The sequence below is a fragment of the Eublepharis macularius genome, chromosome 8 (genome assembly GCF_028583425.1).
Source record: "Eublepharis macularius isolate TG4126 chromosome 8, MPM_Emac_v1.0, whole genome shotgun sequence".
NCBI lineage: Eukaryota > Metazoa > Chordata > Lepidosauria > Squamata > Eublepharidae > Eublepharis > Eublepharis macularius.
In genome coordinates, this window is record NC_072797.1 from 117815052 (window position 1) to 117841904 (window position 26853).

General features: G+C 42.0%; 1 protein-coding gene across 1 annotated transcript; it reads left to right on the forward strand.

Moving 5' to 3' along the window:
- Positions 1-7973: 7973 nt before the first annotated feature.
- Positions 7974-8144, forward strand: LOC129335018 (40S ribosomal protein S29-like). The gene has a single exon (XM_054987443.1). It carries the CDS (start codon positions 7974-7976, stop codon positions 8142-8144), a length of 171 nt encoding a protein of 56 aa, XP_054843418.1.
- The last annotated feature ends 18709 nt before the right edge of the window (positions 8145-26853 follow it).

Genomic DNA, 26853 nt, shown 5'->3' on the forward strand with positions numbered 1-26853 from the left:
TTAGACATAAAGGAAAAGCACACCAACATTGCTTAATTAGTGATCTAGCCTCATGTTTTTTTAATATGGTGGAAAATAGAGATGGGCACGAACAGAAAAAAACCCCAAACATGATGTTAGTTGTTCATTGCCATCCACGAACAGGGACTCACAAACAACCACAAACATGGCTCTGTTCACGAACATGTTCGTGATTGGCTGTTCATAGGGGCCAGCAGGCTCTCCTCCAGCCATCATCCAAGTTTGGTCAAGATCCCTACTGCATCACTCCCAGAAACTTGACCTGAGCAGGCACCAGGAAAGGTACCAATAATAAATAATAGCTTGGCCCCAGAGCCTGGCAGTAGCACTGGAACTTGAAGGGGTAGATCCCTACCGCACCACTTCCAGAAACCTGATCTGAGCAGGCAGCAGGAAAGGTACTAATAATAAATAAGAGCTTGGCCCAGAGCCTGGCAGCAGCCGTGGAACTTGAAGAGGTAGATCCCTATCCCATCATACACAAAGAAAATTCAAGCTCCAATGCACTCTATCAAAATGCCAACAGCAACTGTCTCTCCCTCTCCACTGTCTGCAAAGTCAGAGCTGGGAGCCCCTCTCCTCCCTGGTCTTTGCTCCCTTGTTGTAACAAACTTGGAGCTCCACACTTGAAAGGAAGACCTGCCTATCAAGCTAAATTGGGCTTAGATTGGGGTTTCCAGGGCAACAACAGAGTTCAGACAATCCCTGCCTAAGTTGCAAAGGGAATTGCCAAGGGAACTGACAGTTGTTCTGTGTTTGTTGTACTGTGGATTTGGGTTATTGCTTTCATTTTTATTCTATCTGTTTACCCTGAGTTAGTAAACATTTTTATACCAGAAATTCATGAGTTATCAAAGTGGTTCTTTTGATGTTGGTCAAATAATGTTAATTCTCTAATAAAACGTTCTAACTCAGAAGAGGTATGAAATCTTTCTCTTATTTGTAAGTGGTGTTTTTGCTCCATAGACCCTGGAATACACAGAAAAAGATCCAGTTGTAAAAGTTCACTCAGTGGTGTTGTGTTGATTTCCACTTTGGATGTACTCAGAGGGATGTCTATAGATGTCAGAGGACAACTTGGTTAGCCATTTGGATAATGGGTGATTCCATAGCTTTCTAGCTATTACAATGAACACAAAAAAAAGTGGGATGGAATAAAATGTTCAAGTCATCCCAGACAGTTTGTTTATTGCTAGAATTTTAAAGAAAAGATCACTGGAGCAGTGCCTGCCAAGCTAGTACACACTGAAAACTTTCTCTCAACCTCCTCTTCCTATTAAGCTCCTTTATTTTTAGGGGTTTATAACTCATCCATAAAAATCACTCCAATCTGAAACTCAGCACACGAATGTTGAGTCCTTCTTTAGAATGGATTTACACCTTAAATGGTAACAGCTCAAAGTAAAGTATTTGGGCCTGGAAGGTCATTTCTCACTTGCAACCAGCTGGAATCTTAAGCCCCCCCCCTTCAATTTCAACTACCTATAAAGGGTGTTAATAGCTCCAACCAAACCACTCAGGGTGAGAGCATAAATAATCACATCTGAAATTCACCAAACACACATTTAACCCAATGGGCCGTTTAATGGGCTTTGTAGAAAAATATAGTGCAAGCTATAATAACAACTCTAACCTTTAGAGCTAACAAGATAACCAATCCAGAAAACAAAGCAATAATACATATTAACCATTTTGTTTCCTTTTAAGGAACAATAAAATCTCTCTCACTACCTCTCTTAAAACATTTGTAAACACTTGAGATTCCTTGTTCTACCCCTTTATTATCACAGTTAAGTGTTCAGGCACTGACAAACCATGCATCAGTGAGCGGCCTATATCCAGCCATTCACTGATCTCTTAGAGCAAGACGTTTCCACTTCAGCCCACCAAGCCCCAGAAGCATTGTTAGAGGGAGGGGAGAGTTCAGTGAATCCTTGGGAATAGTATAGACCTTTTTGAGCCTGCAAGTATCTTTAGAATTCTGGCATGGGGTGATGGGCACAAATATAAAATGGCTGCCACAGGAGGTGGAACCAACTACAAAATGGTTGCTGCAGGACACAGAGCCAAACCACATAGAGAAATCCCGAGTGCAGGGAGAAGAGGAGTAATTTTAAAAATAAACTGTAAAGAGAAATGAAAGAGAATAAAATCAATACTGTGACAGCAGCTGCCTTGAAACAATATTGTTTTAATTTGCACAGCCAATCAGGTCTCTATTAGTAACATTTCAGGCAGAAACTCTGTTTAACAGGATGACATTTTAATGAATATGTAGCTTAAAAATATTTCCTTGCGTTCACACAGTTTACTTTCAGTCATGCAATGAAGATTCTTGTGTGGCAGTAGAAGTTGCTGCTGAAGCACTTTCAAAAATGCTGCACAGTCAATGATCTCTCTAAGGGTCAATGAGAAGACCTGCTGGGCAAAACTACCTGGTCCTGCCCACTTTCTACACCAGCAGGCACCATAGTGCCCATAGGTGCCATCAGGGCTCATTTTGAGGGGGAACACACAGGAACGCAGTTCCGGCAGTTCCCCAAAGAGGCCACATGTCAGGTGGCCCTGCCGACCTTACTCACGGCCATTTTGGGCCCATTTCGTCCTGGATTGCGGCTGAAATGGCCCGTATTGGGCCTCTGACGGGTGGTGGATCACTCTCCTGTTCAGCAGCAGCCCGATCCTGACCATTTTGGGCCCCTTTTTGGCCATTTTCAGCCCTCTTTTGCCATTTTGGGCCCAATTTCAGTCCTGAATGGCCAAGATTGGGTCCAAAGCAGCCAGGATAGGTGATGTCAGGGGGTGTGGCATATGCAAATCAGTTATGCTAATGACACATTTCTAGTGATGTCAAGAGGCATGGCATATGCTAATGAGCCATGTTAATGAGTTATGCTAATGAGTTCCTCCAGCTCTTTTTCTACGAAATGACCCCTGGGTGCCATGCTAGGGACCCCCATATAGGAAAAAGTGAGGGGTTTGCAGTATGGAAGGAGAATTGGCAAGCAGCCACTCTGCCTTCTGAAGACTTCAATCCTTTATCAACAGCCACTGCCACTAGCACGTGAAATGGCAAAATGTTTGGATATGAGCATGATGCCCCCACTGCCTCCTTTCAAAGATTTAGCTCCTAGACATCCCAGCGATGGACTCAAGCCCTGAAGGATAACAACTCTAGAAATTCTGAATTTTAGCAGGAATTTTTATAAAGCTGAAGATAGGGACAGTGCTTTATCAGAGACAGGCACCAGAAAACTAGAGATAATCATACATGGAATCAACTATGAAAAGCATTTGGGAATAGCAGAATCTTCCCCTGGTTTTTGAAGAAAAACAAAGGGGGTGCCCAATAAGGTTCTCTGAGGAGACTATTTTGTAAATGGGTGCCACCACAAAGAAGACTCTTAGCTGTTGATGTCATATCAAATATAGTGGGTTTACATATTTCAGTTGTCTACAACAATGAAGCGTAGACGAACAAGTGATATACATACATATGTGAACCAGTCCTCAGTATATATAATGCTAGAATGTGTCAGATTCTACACTCAGGTTCCTGTTGTGTTACAGTGAATTCTGCTGCCAAAGAAACACTTCATTATTTATCTGGTAAAAACGTTATCTAAGGAGTATGAATATCTTAAATACATTTCAGATTTAAGTTAAAAGGCATATAATTTTTCATTGCAAAAATCTGCATAGAAAAATTTCAAAATTTAATCAAACACTGTAATTAACTTGAAAACTTTCCAAAGCCTAAAAAACACACACATACTGAATTGTAGCATCCATCTTCCCTTCAAGTAATTCCGCTTAAATATGCAACAAGAGCAGACAAAGTACTTATTTCTTTTGCCTGATTTTTTTTAAAAAAGCAAACCAACGGCCTGTTTTTATATCTGCCAAAATAGTGCTTCCTTATTGAATTTTGCATACATGTGTGTGTTTAATGTAATTTAATGGATTTTTGCATAAGTAAATAAGTGCCCTCTTAATAAGAAGTCATAAACAGCTTAAGAAATTCAGTGAAGAGATAACAGTAAACACAGTTCTTTTCCTCTTTTAATGCTTTAGAACTGTTGGGATAATTGTCACTGTGAGCAAAGTATGTTTGTTTTAAGATGAATAGTACAGTTCAGAAAGGTTGCATTAACTCTCTCTTTATTCATGGCACAGAATGTGTTTGAATTGAGCTGAATGTAATTGGCAGGAATTCTATGCAAAGAGCCTAGAGATGAGAATTTTTCTTCTACTCGAATCTCCAAAATGTAATAGGATAGTGTACTTCTTAGAACTATACACTCTAATGAAATAACGTATTTCATGAGAATCACTTTCAAGGCCCTCTGCCACAAGAGTTGCCTCTTTTATTATTATTTAAAGACCACAGAAGTAGCTCAACCAATGGCAACAGCTGTCAAAATTAGCACAGTGAACTTTAAGATCTAGGGCTGACAGTTCCCTGGTGGATGCGGGGGATTCCCCACTTCAACCTCTGCCCCGTGCTGCCACTCACCTGGCCAGTGGGGGGGAAAGGCCCAGGGAATAGGCCCGGGATGCAAAAAACCTCCCAGGCCAGCATGCAGTGGGCATGCTCCCACTGGGCGTGATGACATCACTTCCTCAAGTGATGTTATCACACCTGGTGATATAATCACACCTGTTGGTGATATTATATCACCTGTTGGGCCCCTGTGTAGCACAAGAGCACACCCGCCAACAGACGTGATTATATCACTTCTGGAAGTGATATCGTTGTGCCTGCCGGGAGCGCATGGATGCCCCTGGTAAATGCCATGTCCCCTTCTACTGGTAGGGTAAGGGGACCTGGCAACCTGCCTCTCTCTGTCTGAGCTAGACACTTATCTCTAACCCCTCCTTCTCTTTCTGTGCCTTTGTTTTCTCTCTCTCTCTCCTGGTAGTCTTGCAAAGAAGCAAGATGCTTTTGTAGCGTTCTCCTGTGCAAGCATGCCAGAGACATACCCACACTCTCTAACTGCCACTCACGTAGGCACTTGTAATAGCCACTTGTAATAGGAAATAAAGGTAAAGGTAGTCCTCTGTGCAAGCACCGAGTCATTACTGACCCATGGGGGGATGGCACATCACGACGTTTTCTTGGCAGACTTTTATTATGGGGTGGTTTGCCATTGCCTTCCCCAGTCATCTACACTTTACCCCCAGAAAATTGGGAACTCATTTTACTGACCTTGGAAGGATGGAAAGCTGAGTCAACCTTGAGCTGGATATTTGAACCTGGCTTCCGCTATGATCGAACTCAGGTTGTGAGTTGAGATGGGCACAAACAGGAAAAAAACCCGAACACTATGTTCGTTGTTTGTTGCCATCCACGAACAGAGATTCATGAACATCGATGGACATGACATGTTCACGAACATGTTCATAGTTGGAGGTTCGTGGAAGCCAGAATGGCCCCTTTGGGACTTAGCTGAACTTGAGCCAGGGAAAGGAGAGTCCATGGGTCTCCCCCTTTCATGTCATTTTCTCTTCACAGTGGCAAAAACTGGACTGTCTGCTGGAAGCTACTTTGAGGGCTTACAAACTGACCTTCCCAATGTCCAATACCCACCAAATTTGCAGGGGACATAGTCCTCACCGTCCTCTGAAGACCCCTCCCCCAAGTTTCAGAGAGATTGGACTCTGGGAAAGCCATGATCCATGGGTCCCTCCGTTTCCTGTCATTTTCTTTTCACAGTGGAAAAAAATGGACTGTCTGCTGGAAGCTACTTTGAGGGGTTACAAGCCAGCAGGAAAGCCAGAAGGAGTTCAGACAGAGTTCAGACAGTCCATGCCTATGTTGCCAGAGGAATTGATTGAAAAGTGCCAGACTGTCTGGCTTTACGAATGGCTGACGAACGCTACGAAGAGGGCTTGGAACGAACCCATGCTCACTGTAACGGGGCCTCACGAACAGCTTGCTCGCGAACAGCAGATTGGGCTGTCCGTGGCTTTTTTTTGTTCATATTACTGTTCATGCCCATCTATAGTCGTGAGCAGAGCTTGGGCGGCAGTACTGCAGCTTACCACTCTGTGCCACAGGGCTCCTATTAATAAGGAATAGTGTTATTTAAATTAGGTTTAAATTTGTTTCTTCTGCTCCTACAAAAATGGAAGTGAATATGAATCAGCTTCAATAAAAGTAAGTTTTAGCTGTTGCAATATACTGGCTTGAAAAGTAACAGGATTTGAGTCCAGTGACACTTTAGAGATCAAGAGTATAAGTTTTCGAGAGTCAAAACTCCCTTCTTCATATCTGAAGAAAGCTTCTACCCTGAAATTCTTGTTGGTCTCTAAGGTGCCACTGGACTCAAATCCTACTATTCTACTGCAGAGCAACATGGCCATCTAGCTGAAACTGGCTTAAATTGTGCAGCGTTGCTGCATTAATTAATAAATATCCCTGTTACTTTGTTCCTTTGTGAGAGCAATTCAGGACTACCGACTGAAAGGTTAGGCTGCTCATTAACATCACCTTACTTATTAGGACTACAGAAGCACTTGGCAGGGCAATACTAAGAACACTGTTGTGGGACTGAGGCTCATTGACAGACCTTAGTAGGATTCTCAGTAGGTCTGTTTAGGATTTAAATCCAGTCCTGGTTTAGGACGTCCCTGGGCAACATCAGCATGGCTCTTATCTTTGACACTTGCTCTCCTGCCAACAGAATTCTCCTCAAGCTGCAGCCCCTCCTCCACCATTGCCAGATTTTTAGGCTCCTTAAAACCAGCTTGAAAGCAGACCCGCTATTAAGAAACAGAAATGGCCTCCTGTTTCTTCCAAATCTAAATGTACTGAATGTTGCCTTGCGGACAAATTTTCCTTACCCACAATGACTGGGAGGGGGGTAATAGTCAATAGACTGACCTATTTCTGGCAGGCAAAACTATATTTGTGGAAATGCAAATTTAAAAGCAATGTAGTCTTTCTTTGTAGTAGATGTTTCTCTAATTAAAGACAATCTTTTTTTTTTGTAAAATGCTCTTTCCCACATCTAATAGCCTTTTCTTCAAGTCAGATGATGGCCTATCAAATGTTAAAAGTGATATCCTAAGCAGAGTTATATTCTTCCCTTGACTCGAGTGAACTCAGACTAAAGAAGGCATAACTTGGCTTAGGATGGCTCTGATAGTTTCCACCTGACTGGCAGTTGAAAACAAGAGGCGGGGGACAGGTTATCCCCTGCCCCAGGGGACTGGCAACCATAGAAGTGGTGAGCGAGGCAATGCATACAAGGAAAACAGTAGCGTTTCTGGTGATTCCTAAAGAAACAGCTTTTATAATGCACTGGATAAAAGATTTTGACATTTGAGTAGTTTATATAAGTGCTGTTCAGGGTCTTCAAGCAGCCTGCTGCAGTTTTTCAGTTGACATACTGGCATGAATTTGGCTGTTGTAAATCGTTCTATGCTATGGGCTGCAGTGAACTAGAGCCCAGGAGAAAAGGAACCACAAAGTTTCTTAATGACTGATATCTCTTCAGAGGACCTTAAGTGCTAGGAGATGGCTCTGCGCAAGCATCCCCCGGGTCTTGATGGATGTCCCCACCCAGCTCAAAAGAAAGGGAAAATTTGGTCTGTGCATGGAGCAAAAACAGCTTGCATGAGAGATGAACAAGGTAGATACTGCCGTGAGTGGGCTGAAAAACACTGGGGCTGCAGTCTCACTCTGGGATCTGATGTGGGGTAGCTAATCAGCTGCACTGTGGAAAAAACTGACCCTGGAACTTCTTACCACTTGGAGAAAAGTAGAGAGGCTCAGGGCTTTTTTCAGCTGGAACACGGTGGAATGGAGTTCCGGCACCTCTTGAAAATGGTCACATGGCCAGTGACCCCGCCCCCTGCCCTCCTGATCCAGCGGTGCAGAGGGCAATCTAAACTCCCCTCTGCCTGGAGATCAGGAGGTGGGGCCACGCCTCCTTGGCACCGCCAAGATGGGCCTCCAGCAGCTCTACTGGAGCCACCCCAGGAAGTTCGGGCAGGGATCGTGGTCCTGCCACATCTGCTCCAACCGCCATGGCCTCATCTGCAAGTACGGCCTCAACATGTGCTGCCAGTGCTTCTGCCAGTATGCCAAGGACATCGGCTTTGTCAAGCTCGACTGACCCGATGGACGCCCGCCGCAGACCCAGAAGGGCAGCCTGACCTGGCCCGGCTGAAGAGCGGCAGGGACGATGCGGGTCCAGCCCTCGGCCCTGGCTTTGCTGCCCCTCCACCTGCCCCCCGATATTTCACTTAATAAATGCTAAAACATGTTTCAGGAAAAAAAAGGAGGTGGGGCCACCAGCCATGTAACCATTTTCGCTGATAGAGATTTAAACTTTAAAAAACTCCCCCCCTTGTTCCAGCTGACACAAAGTGATGTAATTGTGAGGTCCTGGAAGCTGAGTTCCACCACATTTTCCCCAGTGGGTTGCCCTCGGAGAAAATGGTCACATGGCCAGTGGCCCCGCCCCCTGATCTCCAGACAGAAGGGAGTTTAGATTGCCATCTGCTCGGTGGCATGGAGGGCAATCTAAACTCCCCTCTGTCTGGAGATCAGGGGGCGGGGCCACTGGCCATGTGACCATTTTCAAGAGGTGCCAGAACTCCGTTCCACCGCGTTCCTGCTGAAAAAAGCCCTGTTCAATCAGGACACAAATGGCAGAAATTCTGGTTCAAAAGATGTTGGGAGATCCAGGCATTTCCATACTGTCTATGCTATTCTAGTGCTTAGACTGGTGATTACAAACAGAGAAAACGTAGCCTTACCAACAGGATTCTAATCAATTCACCCTCATCCCCTACACTCTCATTCCATTTTCTTCATATTCTTGAAAAAGACATTATTTTGTTTTCAAAGTGATAATCCTGGATTTAACTGAAGGCATGATTTTTTTAATAAAAAATATATTGTCTAGACAAAAGCTGAATAGCTTTCAATTGCCAGTTGCATTCAGTGAGACTCATACTCGGCTACTGAGATATTATTCACTACAGACAGAAAGAAAGGAGGGGTTTTTTTTTGCAAGTACAAAGCAGCATTCAACTACCTAGCTGTGAATTTAGCCTGAACAATTGGAAAATACACAGAAAAGTTAAGCTCATTCACATCCCTGATCCAAGATTTTCTGTATTTATTGCAGACAGCAACATGATTCATGTCACATGATTCATGAAATTCCAAGCCAGCTTACAAGGAACTGATCCATACTTGCTTTATTATCCTAAATATAAAGTTTCAGGGAGGGGCTGTGGAAGAATGGAAGAGCCTCTGCTTTGCATGAAGAAAGTCCCAGGTTCAACCCTCCCCGCCATCTCCAGTTAAGGATCAGGTAGCCTTTGTGAAATATCTCTGCCTGGAGAGACAATGCCAGTCTGAGCAGATGCTGGCCCTGCCCCCAGCAGTCTTGTGTGTGTGTCAGTGGAGCCCCCTTCTCTTTTTCTGTGTTCTTTTTCGTAATTTGGCCATTATATCAATATAAGCATGCACAAAAAATGAAAGGGATGTGTGAGTGCTGTGACGCTGCTGCTGCTGATGGCACTCTCCCTCGGAAATCCAAATGGGCCCAGTTCAGTTGGTTTGAGGACCAAATCGGCCTGCTGCTGATTTACCCAGGAACAACAGAAGTGACACACCCACCAAAATATGAGAAAAAATTAAATAGAACAATTAGGACAGGATATAACAGGCTGCAAATACGGAAAGAAAGAAGACGGAAAATGCTGAAATGAATTGAAAAGTTAGATGTAGTGTTAATGAATCGGATTATTATTGTCAAGGGTCCCAGTTTTTACATTCTTCTGATTATGTAGGAAGAAAATATATCCAATGAAACAAAATGACTCAAGCAGTTTTATGTTAGGTAAGGTCAGCTGTATTTTTTTAAAGAAGTTAATTAATATTCTGTGCTGTGAAACAAAATTAAACAATTATGAGGGTGCATAAAATGAAACATTGCTTAGTGGGTGATTTTAAATGATGGGCATTTTAAAGGGCATATTTTAAAGGGCAGAGGAGGCTGATAGTAGTCTTCAGGAGAAAAAAAGATTGCTCTGGGAACAGCAGAAAGTTTGTTAACTAAAAAGTACATATAATACAAAACCAAGAATTCTTTGTGTTCTGTGAAGTACAAAATCACATAAACGGTGTTCAAGAGGTAAAGTTACAAATTGCTTTGGACACAAGCATGTTTTAGCAATGCACTTTCATACCCCATGCAGAAAGTACCTCAGCCAAGCTGAAATGATGATTCTGATGAACAAGTTACTCATGAAAAGTCCCATTCAGCTCAATGACACTTACTCCCTAAGCAGTGTGCACTGGATTATAACCAAGTATTCAGGGCTATCCTGCCTCTGAGCATGGAAGTTTCATTTAGCTATCCCGGCTAATAACTGATGATAGAGCAAGACGCGATGGACTCATATAACTCAGTTTATATATAGATATCAAAGCTGTTTGGCTTCATCTTGTGGTACAAATTCCATAAGCTAATTATGCACTATGTGAAAAAGTACTTCCTTTTGTATGTCCTACAAAGTTTGACAACTTAATTAGATAACCCTAATTTTAGGAGGGGAAGGGGAGATCTTGGCTTCTGCCTTCTCTGGATTATGCATAATTTATAAAAGGTCTATGAATTCATCCCTCTAACATTGTTTTTCTAAACTGAAAAAAGCCTCTTGCCTTTCCTTGTAGAAAGGGTTTTTCCATCACTTTATTATCCAGTAGAGACGGGCATGAACCAAAATATGAATTGAAGTTGGTCACGAACCGTGCCGGTTCATGATTCGTGATGAACCAGCGGTTTGTAGGAGCTCATTTCTCAAGAACCGTGATGAATTTTAGCCTAGTTCATTTGGTCCATACTTCGGTTCATCACTGCAGACAGCCTGGCGCCGATCAATCAGTTTCCTAGGCAACTGGGGAGGGGGGGGGATGGACTCTCTGCAGACCTTCTGTTGACCTGGAAGTGACATTTTCACAAACTGAACAAACCGGTTTGTGAATCGGGGCAAGTTCGTGAAAGTTCTTTGTTCATGAAATGCAACAAACCACGAACCACACGGTTCAGAATTTTCCTAGTTCGTGCCCATCTCTATCATCCAGAAAGCTCTGTGCCCTAATAAACTAGAAAAGAGTCTATAGAAGTGTGTGAAGGCTTTTGTTCTTAATGTAACAAAGGGCTAGATTCATTCTTGACTCAAAATGGAAGCAAATGAACAGGATTAATTTGCCATTCTTCAGGGAAGGGTAAAGAAAGATCTGCATACAGGCCAGGAACAGGCACTTGCTCTCAGATCATAAATTAAAGATACAAATCCATTAGCTGTAAGGTACTTGCCTATATGAAGATGTTTCCTTTCTGTGCTATGCAGCTAAGTGAAGTGAAACAAGTTGGAACAAGATGCAACTGCTGAGAGAGCAAAAACGTTACCGCGCATTAATTGTTCTGTTTCAGCCGTCCACTTTGATGCAGTGTCAGAGCGGACGGTCTTTCAAAGTTAATCTGCAAATCTTTTTGTTTCTTCTTAAGAAGAAGTTAGCAAGGTTGGTCAGGGCTTTTCCTTCCAACTGCATGCATCAGAGTGCAATCCTGTTCCGGCCAAAGCCCATTGAAACCAATGAGTTAGCCTGGAGTCACTTTACACAGGATTATACTGTCAGTCTGCCAACCAGTGTTCAGAAAGGAAAAAAAGCAATCATTTGCTTGCTATCTGTTTTATACTGTGTGATTTTAAAATAGCTTTTGACTTTTACTACTTTGCGCAGGACCCTTGGGAATATAAAAACCCTCTGATTAATAAAATAGAGTGCATTACATATTTATTCAGAAACGTTTTATAAATCTGGGTGCGCTTGGAAAGGGCAGTCTTCATTAAGATATCATGAGATATGTCAAGTCCCACAGGACTCACTAAGAGTTGGCTATGCTTAATATTTTGTGGGAGGCTACTTGAGTTACATGTGAAACCAGGTAAGCCAACACGGACAGAAGGAATCTAGTTCCCAATCTAGTGCCAAAATAAGCATGTGTGTATGTTGTCAATCAACGGCTACAATAATGGTTAGGACTGAAAAACAATAAGCATCATTGGAGTCCTTGATATTTATGATTTTGTAAATCTACTTTTCAGCCCCAAAAATGTCCTCCTAAGCAGCTTACGTGCTATATTACATATCGCCACTTCAGGTGGATGGTGGTTTCCCTTTTATATGTTATCAATTGTTTTAAAAGTTAATAATTTGCGGCATGTATAGTCATGACTTGCAAACCTGGTGATTTAACCCAAGAAGCAGTTAATGATAGCTTGTTTTGCATAAAAACATGCGATTTCCAAGCTTGGAAAGATTTGAAAGTGACATAAACCTAGAAGTGTTAACTCTCTTGTCTGGTCAAGTTCTTGCAAGATGCTGAGCACCTGTACAGAAATACACAGTACTGCCACTTTCCACTGCGGCCACTGAGATGTGACAGAATGTTCTACATAAGATTCGGGCAGTAAATTGCTGCAGAATCATCCTGTGGAGTCTCTGTCATGGCTCCCATCAGATATGACATCAGGCCGCCATCTTCTTTGATAATCTTTGTTATATAAACTTAGGTTCTGGGCCAAGGCACCTATATGATTTCACTCATTCAGATTAACAGCTTTTCCCTATAAAGTCATTATACAAACTCTCTTAGTTAATGTGATAAAATAGTATTTAGTCAAACAGCCTGAAGGGACATAGGGAGAATGTTCAGTTCACTTAGACAAAAGTCCTGTTTTATGACACAGTTTTGGTTGAGAGAAGTTTGCAAACAAACTGAAGTAAATGAAAGTTTTATAACATTGGTTCTTGCCCCATTGCTCAAGCCAAAGAACCACATTTACTTCCATCCTGGCATTAGACCTGCACCTCAGTGAGGCTTAGAGCTTACTTCTCTTTCTGATGTCTGCTATTTCAAGGTAGAAACCACCTACCAACTACAAGAACCCCTGGGCAAGGGCCTTGTCCACTTTTTTGAAATGTGGGACAGATACCACATTGGGAACAATACTCTGAAGAGCCACAAGTCACATATCAAAAAGCTTCATGTGCCACTGAAGAAATACCATTGTTTTACAGGGATGGAATTCAGATGAACTGAGATGTCTCTCTAGTAGAGATGGGCACGAACTGAAATACGAACCAAAATTAAGCACGAACCAGGCCAGTTCATGGTTCGTGAACCACTGTTCGTCAGATCCCATTTCTGACGAACCGCCATGAACTTTAGGCTGGTTCATTTGGTTTGTTTTTTGGTTCATCACTGCAGACAGCCTGCTGCCAATCAATCAGTTTCCTAGGCAACAGGGGATGGACTTCCTGCAGATCTTCTGCTGACCCAGAAGTGACTTTCTGCTGGCCTGGAAGTGATGATTTTCTGACCCGAAAGTGACGTTTTCATGAAGGAAACGAGCTGGTTCACGAACCAGGGGCAGGTTCATGAAAGTTCGTGGTTCATGAAATTTGACAAACCACAAGCCACATGGTTCAGTTTTCCCCCAGTTCGTGCCCATCTCTACTCTCTAGTACTGACTAAAATTTCATACTATCTCAGCAGTCTCTAACTATTAGCCATTGTCATTTGTGGGACACCATTATCACTGTCTAGCAAAAAAAAAGTGATATACTTAATTTTCACAGTACAAATGGAACACACTGTATTAGGGTGAGAAGAACAGTTATGATGCTAGGACTAGACATGTACAGTTGTTCATCACTGCAGACAGCCTGCTGCCAATCAATCAGTTTCCTAGGCAACAGGGGATGGACTTCCTGCAGATCTTCTGCTGACCCAGAAGTGACTTTCTGCTGGCCTGGAAGTGATGATTTTCTGACCCGAAAGTGACGTTTTCATGAAGGAAACGAGCTGGTTCACGAACCAGGGGCAGGTTCATGAAAGTTCGTGGTTCATGAAATTTGACAAACCACAAGCCACATGGTTCAGTTTTCCCCCAGTTCGTGCCCATCTCTACTCTCTAGTACTGACTAAAATTTCATACTATCTCAGCAGTCTCTAACTATTAGCCATTGTCATTTGTGGGACACCATTATCACTGTCTAGCAAAAAAAAAGTGATATACTTAATTTTCACAGTACAAATGGAACACACTGTATTAGGGTGAGAAGAACAGTTATGATGCTAGGACTAGACATGTACAGTTGTTGTTGGTTGGGTAGCCATCTCTGCCACCAAAAATTAGCATGTTCTGGGTTTAATGCCGAATACTACCAAATACATTCAGCTAGGGATGAGCACATTCCACCAGCTCCATCGTACTGTGGAATTTGTTTCATCGTTATTCCCAGGGCTTCATTCCAATGCATTTTACAAAGTTTCAAGAAACAAGGAATAAATACAGAACACCATTCTCAGTCTCTCCAGTGTCTAGAGAAACTGGAAAATTTGTCTGAGATCTCATGGATGGTCACTTACATGACCAAAAGAATCAGGTATCCCCAAAAGTGCATTTGTGTGTAAAACAAAACAATAACAGAAACTATAACAGAAACAATAACAGAAACAGCAAACTATGCAAGACAGAAGCACAGCCACCTAGACTATATGGACTCCCCAAAATACATAAAGATTCAGTCCCACTCCGACCCATTGTGAGTGCCATTGGTTCACCGACATATGAATTAGCTAGACATCTGGCAGATCTCCTGCAGGACCACATCGGGAAAACCTCGTCTTACATCAAAGATTCAGCAGATTTCATCAACAAAATCAGTTCTCTGAAACTCAATCCACAAGACATACTTGTCAGTTTTGATGTTGTATCCCTGTTTACCAAGGTTCCAGTAAAAGACACTATTGCACTGATTAATCAGATTTTCCCAGAGGATGTAACAGCCTTATTCCATCATTGTCTGACAACCAGTTACTTCCAATGGGACAACGAATTCTATGAACAGATGGATGGGGTGGCCATGGGGAGCCCTCTCAGCCCAGTTATAGCAAACTTCTACATGGAACATTTTGAAAAAACAGCTCTAGAATCAGCACCCCACAAACCCAGTGTATGGTTCCGGTTTGTGGATGATACATTCATCATTTGGAGCCATGGGGAGGAAGAATTGATGGAGTTTTTGAATCATCTCAACAACATCCACCTGAACATACAATTCACAATGGAGAAAGAAAGTGAGGGAAAACTCTCATTCCTGGATACCTTGGTCATCCGCAAAGCAAACTTTCAGTTAGGTCACAAGGTCTACAGGAAACCAACTCACACTGATCGGTACTTACACAAAAACTCCAATCACCACCCCCGACAGAAAAGAGGCATAATGAAAACATTAGTGGATCGTGCAAGACGGATATGTGAGCCGCGCTTTCTCAATGAGGAAATTAATCATCTAAACCACGCACTTCAGGCAAATGGCTACTCCAGAAATGAAATCCGAAGAGCAATCAAACCCAGGATGAATCAAACAACCAAAGAAAAACAGTCTCCCACAGGAAAAGTGTTTTTGCCATATATCAAAGGAATTACAGATCAAATGGGAAAGCTTATGAAAAAGCATAACCTTCAAGCAGTATTCAGACCCACCCGAAAAATACAACAGATGCTACGATCAGCAAAAGACAGCAGAGATCCCCTCACCTCTGCAGGAGTATACCGTATACCCTGCAGCTGTGGACAAGTTTACATCGGGACCACAAAGCGTAGCATCCAGACAAGAATAAAAGAACATGAAAGACACTGCAGACTTGGACATCCTGAAAAATCAGCAGTGGCTGAACATAGCCTAACTCAAACAGGGCACAGTATCTTATTCCAGGACACCAAAATACTGGACAACACTTCCAACTACTTTGTCAGACTGCACAGGGAAGCCATTGAAATTCACAAGCATAAGCAAAACTTCAACAGGAAAGAAGAAACCTTAAGAATGAACAGAGCATGGGCTCCAGTTCTGAAAAACACCAGGCCAACAAAACACTCCACACCCGACAATAGCCCTGCAGAGAAGATTAGCACATCAAGCACCAATCCATATGCAAAAGAACCGCCTCAGGATACAGTGAAGCCTCCCGCCATTAGCATTCCACACCCTGGGAAACTCTTACAGAATGACTCAGCTCAACCCCACCCCTCCTGAGTAGATACAAATGACCTACATCTTTTCCACACTGTGACACTGAGAGATCTCTGTCTTTTGGTGCTACACCTCTGAAGATGCCAGCCACAGCTGCTGGCGAAACGTCAGGAACTACAATGCCAAGACCACGGCAAGACAGCCCGGAAAACCCCCAACAACCATCGTTCTCCGGCCGTGAAAGCCTTCGACAATACATCGACAATACAATAACAGAAACTCCTTGAATACTAGCCTTTGTGTGCTGATTAATAGAAAAGTAAACTTTAAAAATGCACATTTTGGTACACTCAGAAAAGGCTAAAGGAATTTCTTTCCTATCAGTCTACAAACACAAACTTCTCTCAGATTGTTCACTTGATCACTCATATTAAGAGCAGTTGAGAGGGCAGGGAGAATCAAGACTAGCTTGCCAAATCAAGCCTAGTAGGATTTCATGATCATCCCTGTGTCTAAGTGACATGATTCTATGCAGGTAAAAAGGGACTACAAGGTCCTATGTGCAGGGTAGGGTTGTCAACCTTCAAGTGGTAGCAGGAGGTCTCCTGCAATTACAACTAGTTTCCAAGCCACAGAGATCAGTTCCCCTGGAGAAAAATGGCTGTCTTGGAGGGTGGACTATCTGGAGTTATACCCTGCTGAGATCCTGCCCCTCCCCAAACTCCACTCCCTCTAGGCTCCACCCCCCAAATCTTCAGGAATTTACCAACCCGGAGCTGGGACCTAATGCAAGGCCTCCACCAGTGTTATAGCTGCTGGGAATCTTGAAAAGAAAAGTAAGTTTTTCCATTTCTGATTTTGAAAATACAAGGCGTCTTGGTTAGGGAAAAGGGTAAGTCAAATCAGGGGTAGAATCTCAGTAAAATCTGGCACCTTTGGGAATGAACCAAGGCAGGTGAGTTGTCATCCCTGATACAATCAACAGAATCCATGTATTGTTTTTCTGAACCAAAAAGAAATAGCCACAGTATGTAAAGACATTTACTACCATATGTTATCCAGTGCCTACAGCTTCACCATGTATCTATCAATGATCTCTGCTACTCATAACATAATTGTCCCTTATGTATCTTTCTCCATACAACAAATATGGTGAACAGCGTCATCTTATTATTTCATATAAGAGCTGCAGAAAGTGGGATAGATGACAGTGAAGGAGGCTGTGTGTGAACAATCTGTTTGTGCTTCAGTGCACATGCTAGCAGACAACTAAACATGGTCTACGGGTGAGAGATGTGGGACCTCAGAGCATACAGCATTAGACTCCCCTCATGTCATTGATCTGGTTCAGTGTTTCAGCAAGTGAATTTTTATGTGATAAATAGTAAGATAAAACTGCTGTGAACCGCACCAGTGGAAGTTTCCCCATAACATAAAACTGTTGGACTCTGTCCACTGGTCCCAGTATCAAAGTAGAGCCCGGTTCCTGATCTGAAGTGCTTGATTTGTTTTGGGTTTTTTTTTTAGTACTTTAGATAACAAGTTCAGGCACATTGCAAAGGGTAACAAAGAACCCATCAGCCCTGGGTCCACAGAAATGTCTTCTATCAAGAATGCCCCACTGGCTTAGTCAAGAGAAAGGATAGCTACTAAGGCAGATATTAGCTTTCATTATCAGCTGGAGGAAAAACACTGGGGCCAACTGGAGATAGGTGGCTTGGAGAATAAAACAGCAGGGAGAATGAAAGAGCCATATCACTCTCCTCCATAGTTGCTGTTCCTGGCTTAGATCACACGCCCTCTTTCATTTGATTTCAGTTAGCCTCAGGAACCTGTGGTGCACAAATCAGGTGTACTGTACTTGCCAGCAGTTTCATAAAGGAAAAGAAAATCCTTAAAAGAAGACTGCAAGTTGGGATAGTAAATATGGTGCTACATATTATACACAATTCAATTGTGCTTTCTCACTCTGTGTGTGTTTGTGTCTGCGTGTGTGTTTGTGTGTGTGTGTGTGTGAAAAGCCAGAATGTGCGGTAGATCAATAAAAATCAAAATCCCATTTTCTTTATAAATATTAGCTGGTTGACTTGTCAGCTACCTACAGATCGAAATGTCACAATTCAATCAGATAGATGTAGTGATTTCCCCCCCAAGAACAAACTTACAACATTATATTTGGTATAAGCAAGTAGATATTATTTTAAAATGCCAATAAGAGAGACTGAGAAAGAAACAGTAATTTAAGGCTCTTCAAAAGCCTAAGACAATTGTTACTTAAAAAGCACTTTATAGTATTTATGGCACTTTATAGAATAACGTAAGTCACCTCCCTCCCTCACAATATCAATAGTGAGGACAGGAGTGGGAGCAAATAATGTAAGGGAGGATGACGCTAAGTAAGAGCTAAACTACAAGAGACGAATTGCACAAGGACACTCACGTGAAGGGAGTTGCAATGTTAGCCAGGAAGCCGAGTTTTAAAAGAGTTCGGAAGGCTCTGTCAATTTCCTCTCTCTACAGAGCCAGCAAAGATCGCGCCTCAGAGGGTTTGCTAATTTCCTCTTTGCCTCCAAAGGCTCTGTCAGTTTCACCTCCCCTTCTGAGAGCCAAAGAGGAAATAAACAAACCCCATGAGGAGCGATCTTTGCTGGCTCTGTAGAGAGGGGAAATTGACAGAGCCTAAAAACTCGGCTTCCCAGCTAACATCGCAACTCCCTTCACGTGAGCATCCTCGTGTAATTCATCTCTTGTAGTTCAGCTCTAAGTGCAGTATACGCATTTGTTCATGTTAGGGCAGGGACTGTGTGGTTAGGGCAAAGAACTCAGGAGACCACCACAGTGTCCCCACTCTGCCATAAAACTCACTGGTTTACTTTGGGCCACACATTTATTCTAAAGCCTATCCTATCTCACAGAGTTGTTGTGAGGATAAAATGGAGGAACGGAAGAACCATGTAAGCCACCCTGACCTCTTTAGAGGAAATGTGGCATAAAAATCAGATAGATCAACCTACAGATTAGGTGGTAGTCCACTGGAAACAGGTTATACTAGACTCTACATAGCCAAAGAAAACTCTCTACTCGCATTGTGTGTACCATACACACACACAGATAGAGACACGTATTAATAGAAAAATGACTTGAGAACATCTCTCTCTCTATTCAACCCATTCTGTGGTAATAAGCAAATATAAACAAAACTTGTAAAGGTTTGCTTTCTCCCCTCCATTTGATAAATCTAGTAACTGAGATTTTAAAATGTTCTGGTTCACTTTCATTAATGCACATTTAAAATGCCCAACGTGGAGGAAGATACTGAGGAACTGACAAGGCTAGGTAGTAGCACTAATGAAAGGGAACAACAGAACAAGCACGATCCATCATGAGGAACCGAGCTCTTCTGTCTTAACCTAATTCCAAGAACCGACCTCATACATGATTATCCCAATTGCTAGTAGTGTGCGTGTGTGTAGCAGTAAAGTGACTGATGCTGGAAAATGTTTTATATATTAAGAGCTGGTTCATGTGTTCATATCAAGCACTTGATGATGTCCTCTGCTTTCTCTTTCTCATCATTGTTGACATTTAGATAGTAAATTACAAATGGGTAAAAACAGCAGCTGTTCATACCAAGCCTTCTTTGTTGTGGACCTTGCGGAATGGCCTACCTGAAAAGGAATGCCCCCGCACTTATATTATTCTACAGAATGTGCAAAATAGAAATGTTCAAGAAAGCATTTTTATGACAGAAACAGTGCTGTAGAACAACGGCGTGCATCAGGAGGATACTTTTATAAAGAAGGTAGGATTGTAGACTATTGCACTGTTCATTGTACATATTTCTCACTTTTGTTGCCCTCTCTTATGTCTGAAATCTATTTTCTGCATTGTAGTATTTTTTGTTTGCATTGTCTTCTAATTTTGTAATCTTTGTCCTTTAGCATTGTTACTTAGATGTCTTGTGCTGACCGATAGCATTGTGTTATATTTGGTAACCTGCCTTGAGTCTCGGGAGCTATAAATTAAGTAAATAAATAAAATAAATAAATAAACTGTACTGAATTTCAGGGGAACCTGGAAGTATGGATTTTTGCACAAACATGTTCAACATGTTTGAACTTATCAAACTTAACTGAGTTTGAAGGTGTCAGTCAGATGAGAACTACTATCCAGTATGTTCCGTTGGTATTAAACCACTCTGAACACAAGCTTAGATGATAGCTAGAGATTACTTGGACAAACACTGAAGGATAGGATTTTATTAAAAACAGCATTTCTTTATGACTGATCTATATGATTTGTGACTGTTTTTGTCAACTGCCTGCTGAGCGAAGCAGTTATGCGGCAAAATGGGGGATGGGTGTAGCAGAGCTCAATTGTGCTGGGTGAGAATATGCATGTGTGAAAAGCCTGTTGTTCTGTATTGCATAGTTAGGAAGGAATATAGTGAAGCAGTGTGCCGAACAGCCATTAATGGATGGATGAACAATTGAGGCAATCATCTCCCGAAATCAGCTGCCTCTTTGCAACTGGCAAACAGGATGTGAGCCAAACCGGTGGGTGTTCAAGCTTCCCTACCTGAAAGTATGTTAATCATTTTGGAGTTACATTTCTAGCCCCCGTTTCTGGGTTCCAAATTATAATGAGACCTTGCTTAGAAACGAGGATGCTTCAGACTACGTGTATACCAAACTGCAACTCTGTCAATCTGAAAAGTCATTTCACAATATATTTTGAGTCACTTGCTTTGGGTAGAAATAAATATTCTGTTTTCAGATGTTTATGGTAACCAGGCAAGTGGATGGGAAGAAGGAATTGACAACAACTACCCACCTGTTCTGCAAATGGAAAAGGAAGCAAGAATCTGAGTCTTACAATACCAGACATTTAGGATAATGTTCATTTTAATACCCAGAAAGGCCAGCCCAAGAAGAACTGAAATGATGTGGTTGTGTTTTAGAAGTTTCATATACTGAGAAAATGGAAGAAATAGAAAATAACAGAAAAACCACATGGCAGAGATGTCTAGTGGCTACAGCTCTCTTGTAAATGTTTAACTGATCCCTCTTCAAGTCTAACGGGTCTCCAGAATTCCACATCACATTGTCACTTCTCTGGAACTCAGAGTAAAGGTTTGGTGTTACTTTTTTTTTATTTGATATTTTTCATCATCATAAAGCAATTGTTCTTTGCTTTTACCCTCTGTCATAGTAAAGTGTGATGAATGCCAACTTGAGTACTGTTCTACAAGAGAACTGATTGCTGGGAATTTTTTTTTTAATGTTGAGTTGGAAGACTTATTATAGTAAGCACACTCTTTTGATTCATCAAGGAAATGGCGGGGGGACCCCAAAATTTGGAAACCATTTCTTTAAAGCACATATAATGGCTGCCTTTCACACTCTTCGTTAAAACAGCCAAGTGGAGTGACAACTTTACAAGGCCTCCCTAATTTAAAAAGAGCTAGACTTTGACATCCTTGATTAACAATGCAGCAAGGAGAAGGAGACTTGACAGAAAAGATGACTGAGGAGATCCTCTCAGAGAAACAAACAGCTCATTTACAAATTGCACTTCATTAGGCAGCAGCAGATTAATCCAATTGTAGATGGCAAAATGTAACTAATGCTGCATAATTTGGATGGAAGGACCAGTAAAACTTAATTTCCCCTAAAATTATGTTGTTTGGATGGAGTGCCTTTCTCTCATCCCCTCCCCCACCAAAGTACAGGAAAGATGTCTCTGAAGAGGAGAGACAAATGTAGTTTGGCTCTGAGGCAAAGGATTATAAGCTGTTCCAGCCACAAGCGTATTTAAATTTATTATTATTTTCTTCAAAAGTCACCCATATTGCATTTGAGCTCCTGGACATAAATTGTTGTTAATGCTAAATTAGTTTCCTGACATTAAGCTAAATCGAAAGAGACTTAGCTTCATGATCAGCGTTTACGTCCTGGAGCAACAAACATTTCCCGAGTGAGCAGAAGTGTGCCACCTCTTCAACAAGTGTGACGTGGGGCTCATCCAGCGGTATCACTTTGAAATCACACCCACGTCGTACCTGCCTCAAAGGAATTACTCACGTGGCATGGACATTTGTAGAGTCCAAATATAACAGGAAAAACAAACTTTCTTTTTGACATCAATTAAAGTGAACTTTGTTATAAAGGAGGGATATAACATTGTGTTCATTTGGAATTCTCGGTTTAGTGTGTGCAGTGGAGGTCATGCGTGCAGATGGCAATGGAAAGGGATTATTCAGATTTATGGAGGATATGTCCTACTAGCCATGGTGAGTAAAGGGAACTTTCATATTCAGAGGCAGTAAACTGCCGAATACGCATTTCTAGGGCACATTACCAGGGGAAGATCTCTACGCCCTGGTTGTTGGTCCTTCAGGGAAACCAGCGTACTACTGTGTGAAACACAGATCAGCCTTCTTACGTCCTTATGAATTTCTCTTTGTTTTCATGTTATTCTTTAGCTCATTTCCATTGATGAGACACCTTTGTTTTTAACACTGTCTTTAGGCCATTTATTACACTATTTTAATGCTATTTATATGTGATTGACAAAAAAAGGGCACTGAAAAATGCAGTAATTATAATGGGAAATAAACTAGCATAAGGCAACAGAAAATTATGCGAATCACATTTTCCATTTGCATAAGTGAGAAGTGAACTCAAAATAGAGGGTTTTTTTTAGTTGAATCAGCAGGGATGAGAAATCTTGTAGCATTTGTAGGAGAAAGATACCTAGAAAGATCTACAAAGCCGTTACTATGTTTCCTTGCTTGTGTATTAAACAATACTTAGATCTTAAAGTAAATTGGGACAAAATAAATAACTATGTATCCTGGAAACAATTTAATTCTGAAACAACTGGTGTGTATGGGGGGATGCTGGGACAAGAACTATATGCCACTTCCTAACAAAAGGTTTTTTGCCTACCTAGCACTGTGCACATGGGTCATGGTAATTGGTTATAGTGGAGCTGTAAAAAGGTTGGCCAATGGCAGGATAGAGTTGGGAAAAGGGAGCAGGCTGTTGAGCACCCTTGGTACATCCGCATTGGTGGAGAATTGGGCAGCAGCACAGCGTGGCTTTGGAGTGCCCGGGGCAATTCCCAGGCTCCATGTGCGCGCAAAGCTCCTGGGACTGCACAATGACATCATTGGAAGTGATGTCATTGTGCAGGGCACAGGAGTGCTCCCGCAATTGGGGCCACTCGCTTCCCTGCCCCCATCAGGCAACCCTCCACGGGAGCTGCCTGCGCCGCTGCCGCTGGCTCAGCGCACTCCTCAACTGCAGGATGGCCACTGTCAGTGTGGTAGGTAGCCAGGGCACCAGGGGTGGCCTCCCGTGGAACACAGGATGTCCTTGGCATGGCACCCTGAGGCGCCACCCCAAAATTATGTGCCTGGGGTGACTGCCCCTCTTGCCCCCACATGCTACATCACTGGAATTGGGGTCTGTCAGGATCAGCTGGTATGCTTTATGGCTACCACCTGTGACTGCCAGCTGAGACCCCCTGTACAAGTCCTTCCCTCAGGCTTCATGGCCAGCCAGGTCCCTGCCATGCACATGGATAGCTTGTACCCAGGGCTCTGGGGCTCACCCGACAGGTCAAGACAGAGGTTAGTGGGAACCCCAGGGCTTGACCTGTACCACTAGTTAGACCCTAAATGGGCTTTCTTATACTGGCTCTTTGTTTTTCTCTTGCTCTTTGACATAGTTTGCCTCTTTAATGGTTATTGATCCCTGACCTACGCAGCAGGTCTGTGAAGCAGGCTGCTATCGTTCTAATTCTGTAGATGGGTAACTGTTTGACAACCATCATCTGGGGGTCTCCTTCATTTATTGAAAGAGGAAAACTATAGAAGTGCTTGGCTAAGGCTGACAAATGGGAAGCTAGATCTGCTTGATCTCCCTCTCTTAACGCTTACCAGAGTTACTCAACAAGAGGCTTGGAGATTGATTAAGCACAACTTAACAGCACAACTGCTCAAGCTAGACGTGTCTGTTCACCTCTCGCTCTAGGGATTTCTCCTCCACTAATCCCCCCTTTCATACTTAAGCTATCTTACGACCCCCACTTACAGGTTTGCATTAACTCTTGCAAGACTAAATGCTTTTCCATCAGCGGAACTAACGGGGCGATTTACCCGTTTCTTATTCAGATATACTCTGTCTATGTGCATCTGGTTTGATAGGGACCTTAGCCCACTTATTATTGTTTTGCCCCCAATGGACCGCTCTTAGGATATTTCCCATTTTATCAAAATACCATCTTCCACTGGAGTGGGGGACGATTTCTTATTCATTGGCGGATACTATTCCAGAAATAACAGTGTAAGTGGCAAACAATAATTTCACTGAAATGCAAAGCCAGTTTTAAATGAGTTTTAGGTGAGACTTAGCAGTATCCTCTGCATTTAGATACAGCCAAGTTATTTTGTTTTCTTTTTTATATTTAAATGCTGAATTTTAATTATACGGTCCATTTTTATCTATTTTATAAAATATTCCATTTATTATATATTTTTTATCTTATAGATCTTGTACCTTTAACCCATTGTTATTTAGTAATTGCATATCTGTACCTGATTTTAACTATATTAAAGTATGCTCAAGGCCTATGGCCATAGAAGCAGAATAAATGATGACAATCAAGTTGAGGCTTCTGCCTTACACATTGCTCCATCTGGTTCAATGGTCTCTACTTTGATTGTCTTGGACCAGAGATCTTTCATAGCCCTATTCTTTGAGGTCTCTTTGGAGATACCAGAGCTTCAACCTTATGAATACTCAACAGCTTGTGTAGATGCCACTTTGTACATAAGTAAGATTGACAGGTGTCCACACTAGAGCATTCTCTGTTGTGGTTCCCACCTAGGGGAATAGGCTATCCAATGAGGTCAGGAAATCACCTATGCTTCTATTATTCTGAAGAATGTGCAAAATAGCATAATTCAGGTGAGAATTATTATGAAGGGAACAAGTTTGTAGACACTAAAATTTTACTGTTTTTATTGCTTTGTTCTTTGTATATATTATACTGTTTTGTTGCATTGTTCTTCAGTTTCCTAATCTTGATTTATTGTCTGTATTATACAGTTTTCTAATGCATTCTCTCCTTCCGTTATCCAGTTTTTATTGCAATGTTTGCTGTGTTATGCTGTTTCTATGGCATTGTTTTTAATTGTGTAATCGGCCTTGAGCCCCAGCAAATGATAGAAACAAATAAACATGGGAACAGTTTATGTCCGACATGTGCTCTGACACTGAACCCTGCACTCAGATCCAGCCTACCAAATTTTTAGCTGCTGGGACGTGCTGGCCTTCCGATATTCACACACACAAAAAGCAGCTCAGTTCTGGAACTGGCATACCCTGACATGGGTTTTATTAGAAGTAGAAAGACATGCACTTGTTGGGTTTTTATCCAAATAATCTCACAGCCTATTACAGAGAAAGGTAGATAATGACTCTAATAGCAAGGAAGATTCAGAGGTAGGATGGCAAATTATTGGTTTCAGCTCATTCACTGAATCTGATATGACAGAAGGTTATTACTACAATTTGCACCAGGAGCTGATACGGATATCACCCCATCCTCTATTACCTCTGTGGTTTTACAGGCATATGCACAGGTATAATTTGCATTTTATAACAGCAAGAAGCTACATCCTGTACCTTCCTAGCAGTTATTTCTCTTCATAGTTGCATTAAATTACCTAGCTTTGTATCTAACAGTGTATCTGAGGATTACAATAACACTCCCAAATTACTCTACCTTGTACCTTATGGATTTATCAAAATGGTGAGCCTGAATCCCCACCCCTCTCCCCACACACATTCTATTTGGCTCTGCTACACAGCAGAAACCAAAGCAAACTCCATCTTTTTCACTGTCCTTTAGGAGTCCTTGAAAATATTGCAATGGCTTTGAGGCACTTCATGATAGAAGCTTTAGATGTCCCTAATTTGGTTCCCCCCCCCCTCTTAAAATGCCCATGGGTAATTCAGAAATAGCTCTTTGCAGACTAATGTTAAAAGTAAAATCTTAGTTTACATTTCTATAGCATCTGTCAGCCTAAGGGATTTCAAATTGCTTTACAGGCCATCACATGGAAATTCATAGAGATGGGCTTTAAGTCTGAGGTCCTTCGGGGTTGTGAGTTCTACAAAAGATACTGCTGTGAGCTACAGGAAGATGGATCTTTTCAACAGTAGGACTTGGGTGGACCAAATAGGGTTTTTTTTTCTCACAGTCAACACTGTTTTCATGCATAGCTATACAAAATATATACCATCTGTGAAAATCTCACAAGCGTCTAATTTTGTTATAGGTACTAGAGGTGAGCTGAAATGTGCTAATCAAAAGATGTCAAAATATGAGAAGGAAGCATTGCCCCCTACTCCATTTTGACTTCAGACTTTATCACATAGCCAAATATCACTACTTACAAAGCAAAGGCAGAGTTTCAAGCCCTCGCTTTGGCATCTCCTTGTTAAAAAAAGAAAAATGAAGCCAGAAGCTAGAGACAGTTCAGTCACTGCTGCTAGAACCACAACAAAAAGTGTGTGTGTGTGTGTTTGTGTGTGGAGGGGGAATCCTTTTGCTCCCCTAAGTCCCTCTTTTGAGCCAAAACTGGGATATTTGGACATCGCCCTAGAAGAGATACCCAGCGCAGTATGTATCTACATCTGGCAAAATAGACATGATGGTGTGTATGAAGAACTTTTCAGGCC

Excerpts from the sequence above, each read along its gene's own strand:
- LOC129335018 (XM_054987443.1), top strand. The coding sequence starts at position 7,974 with ATGGGCCTCCAGCAGCTCTACTGGAGCCACCCCAGGAAGTTCGGGCAG.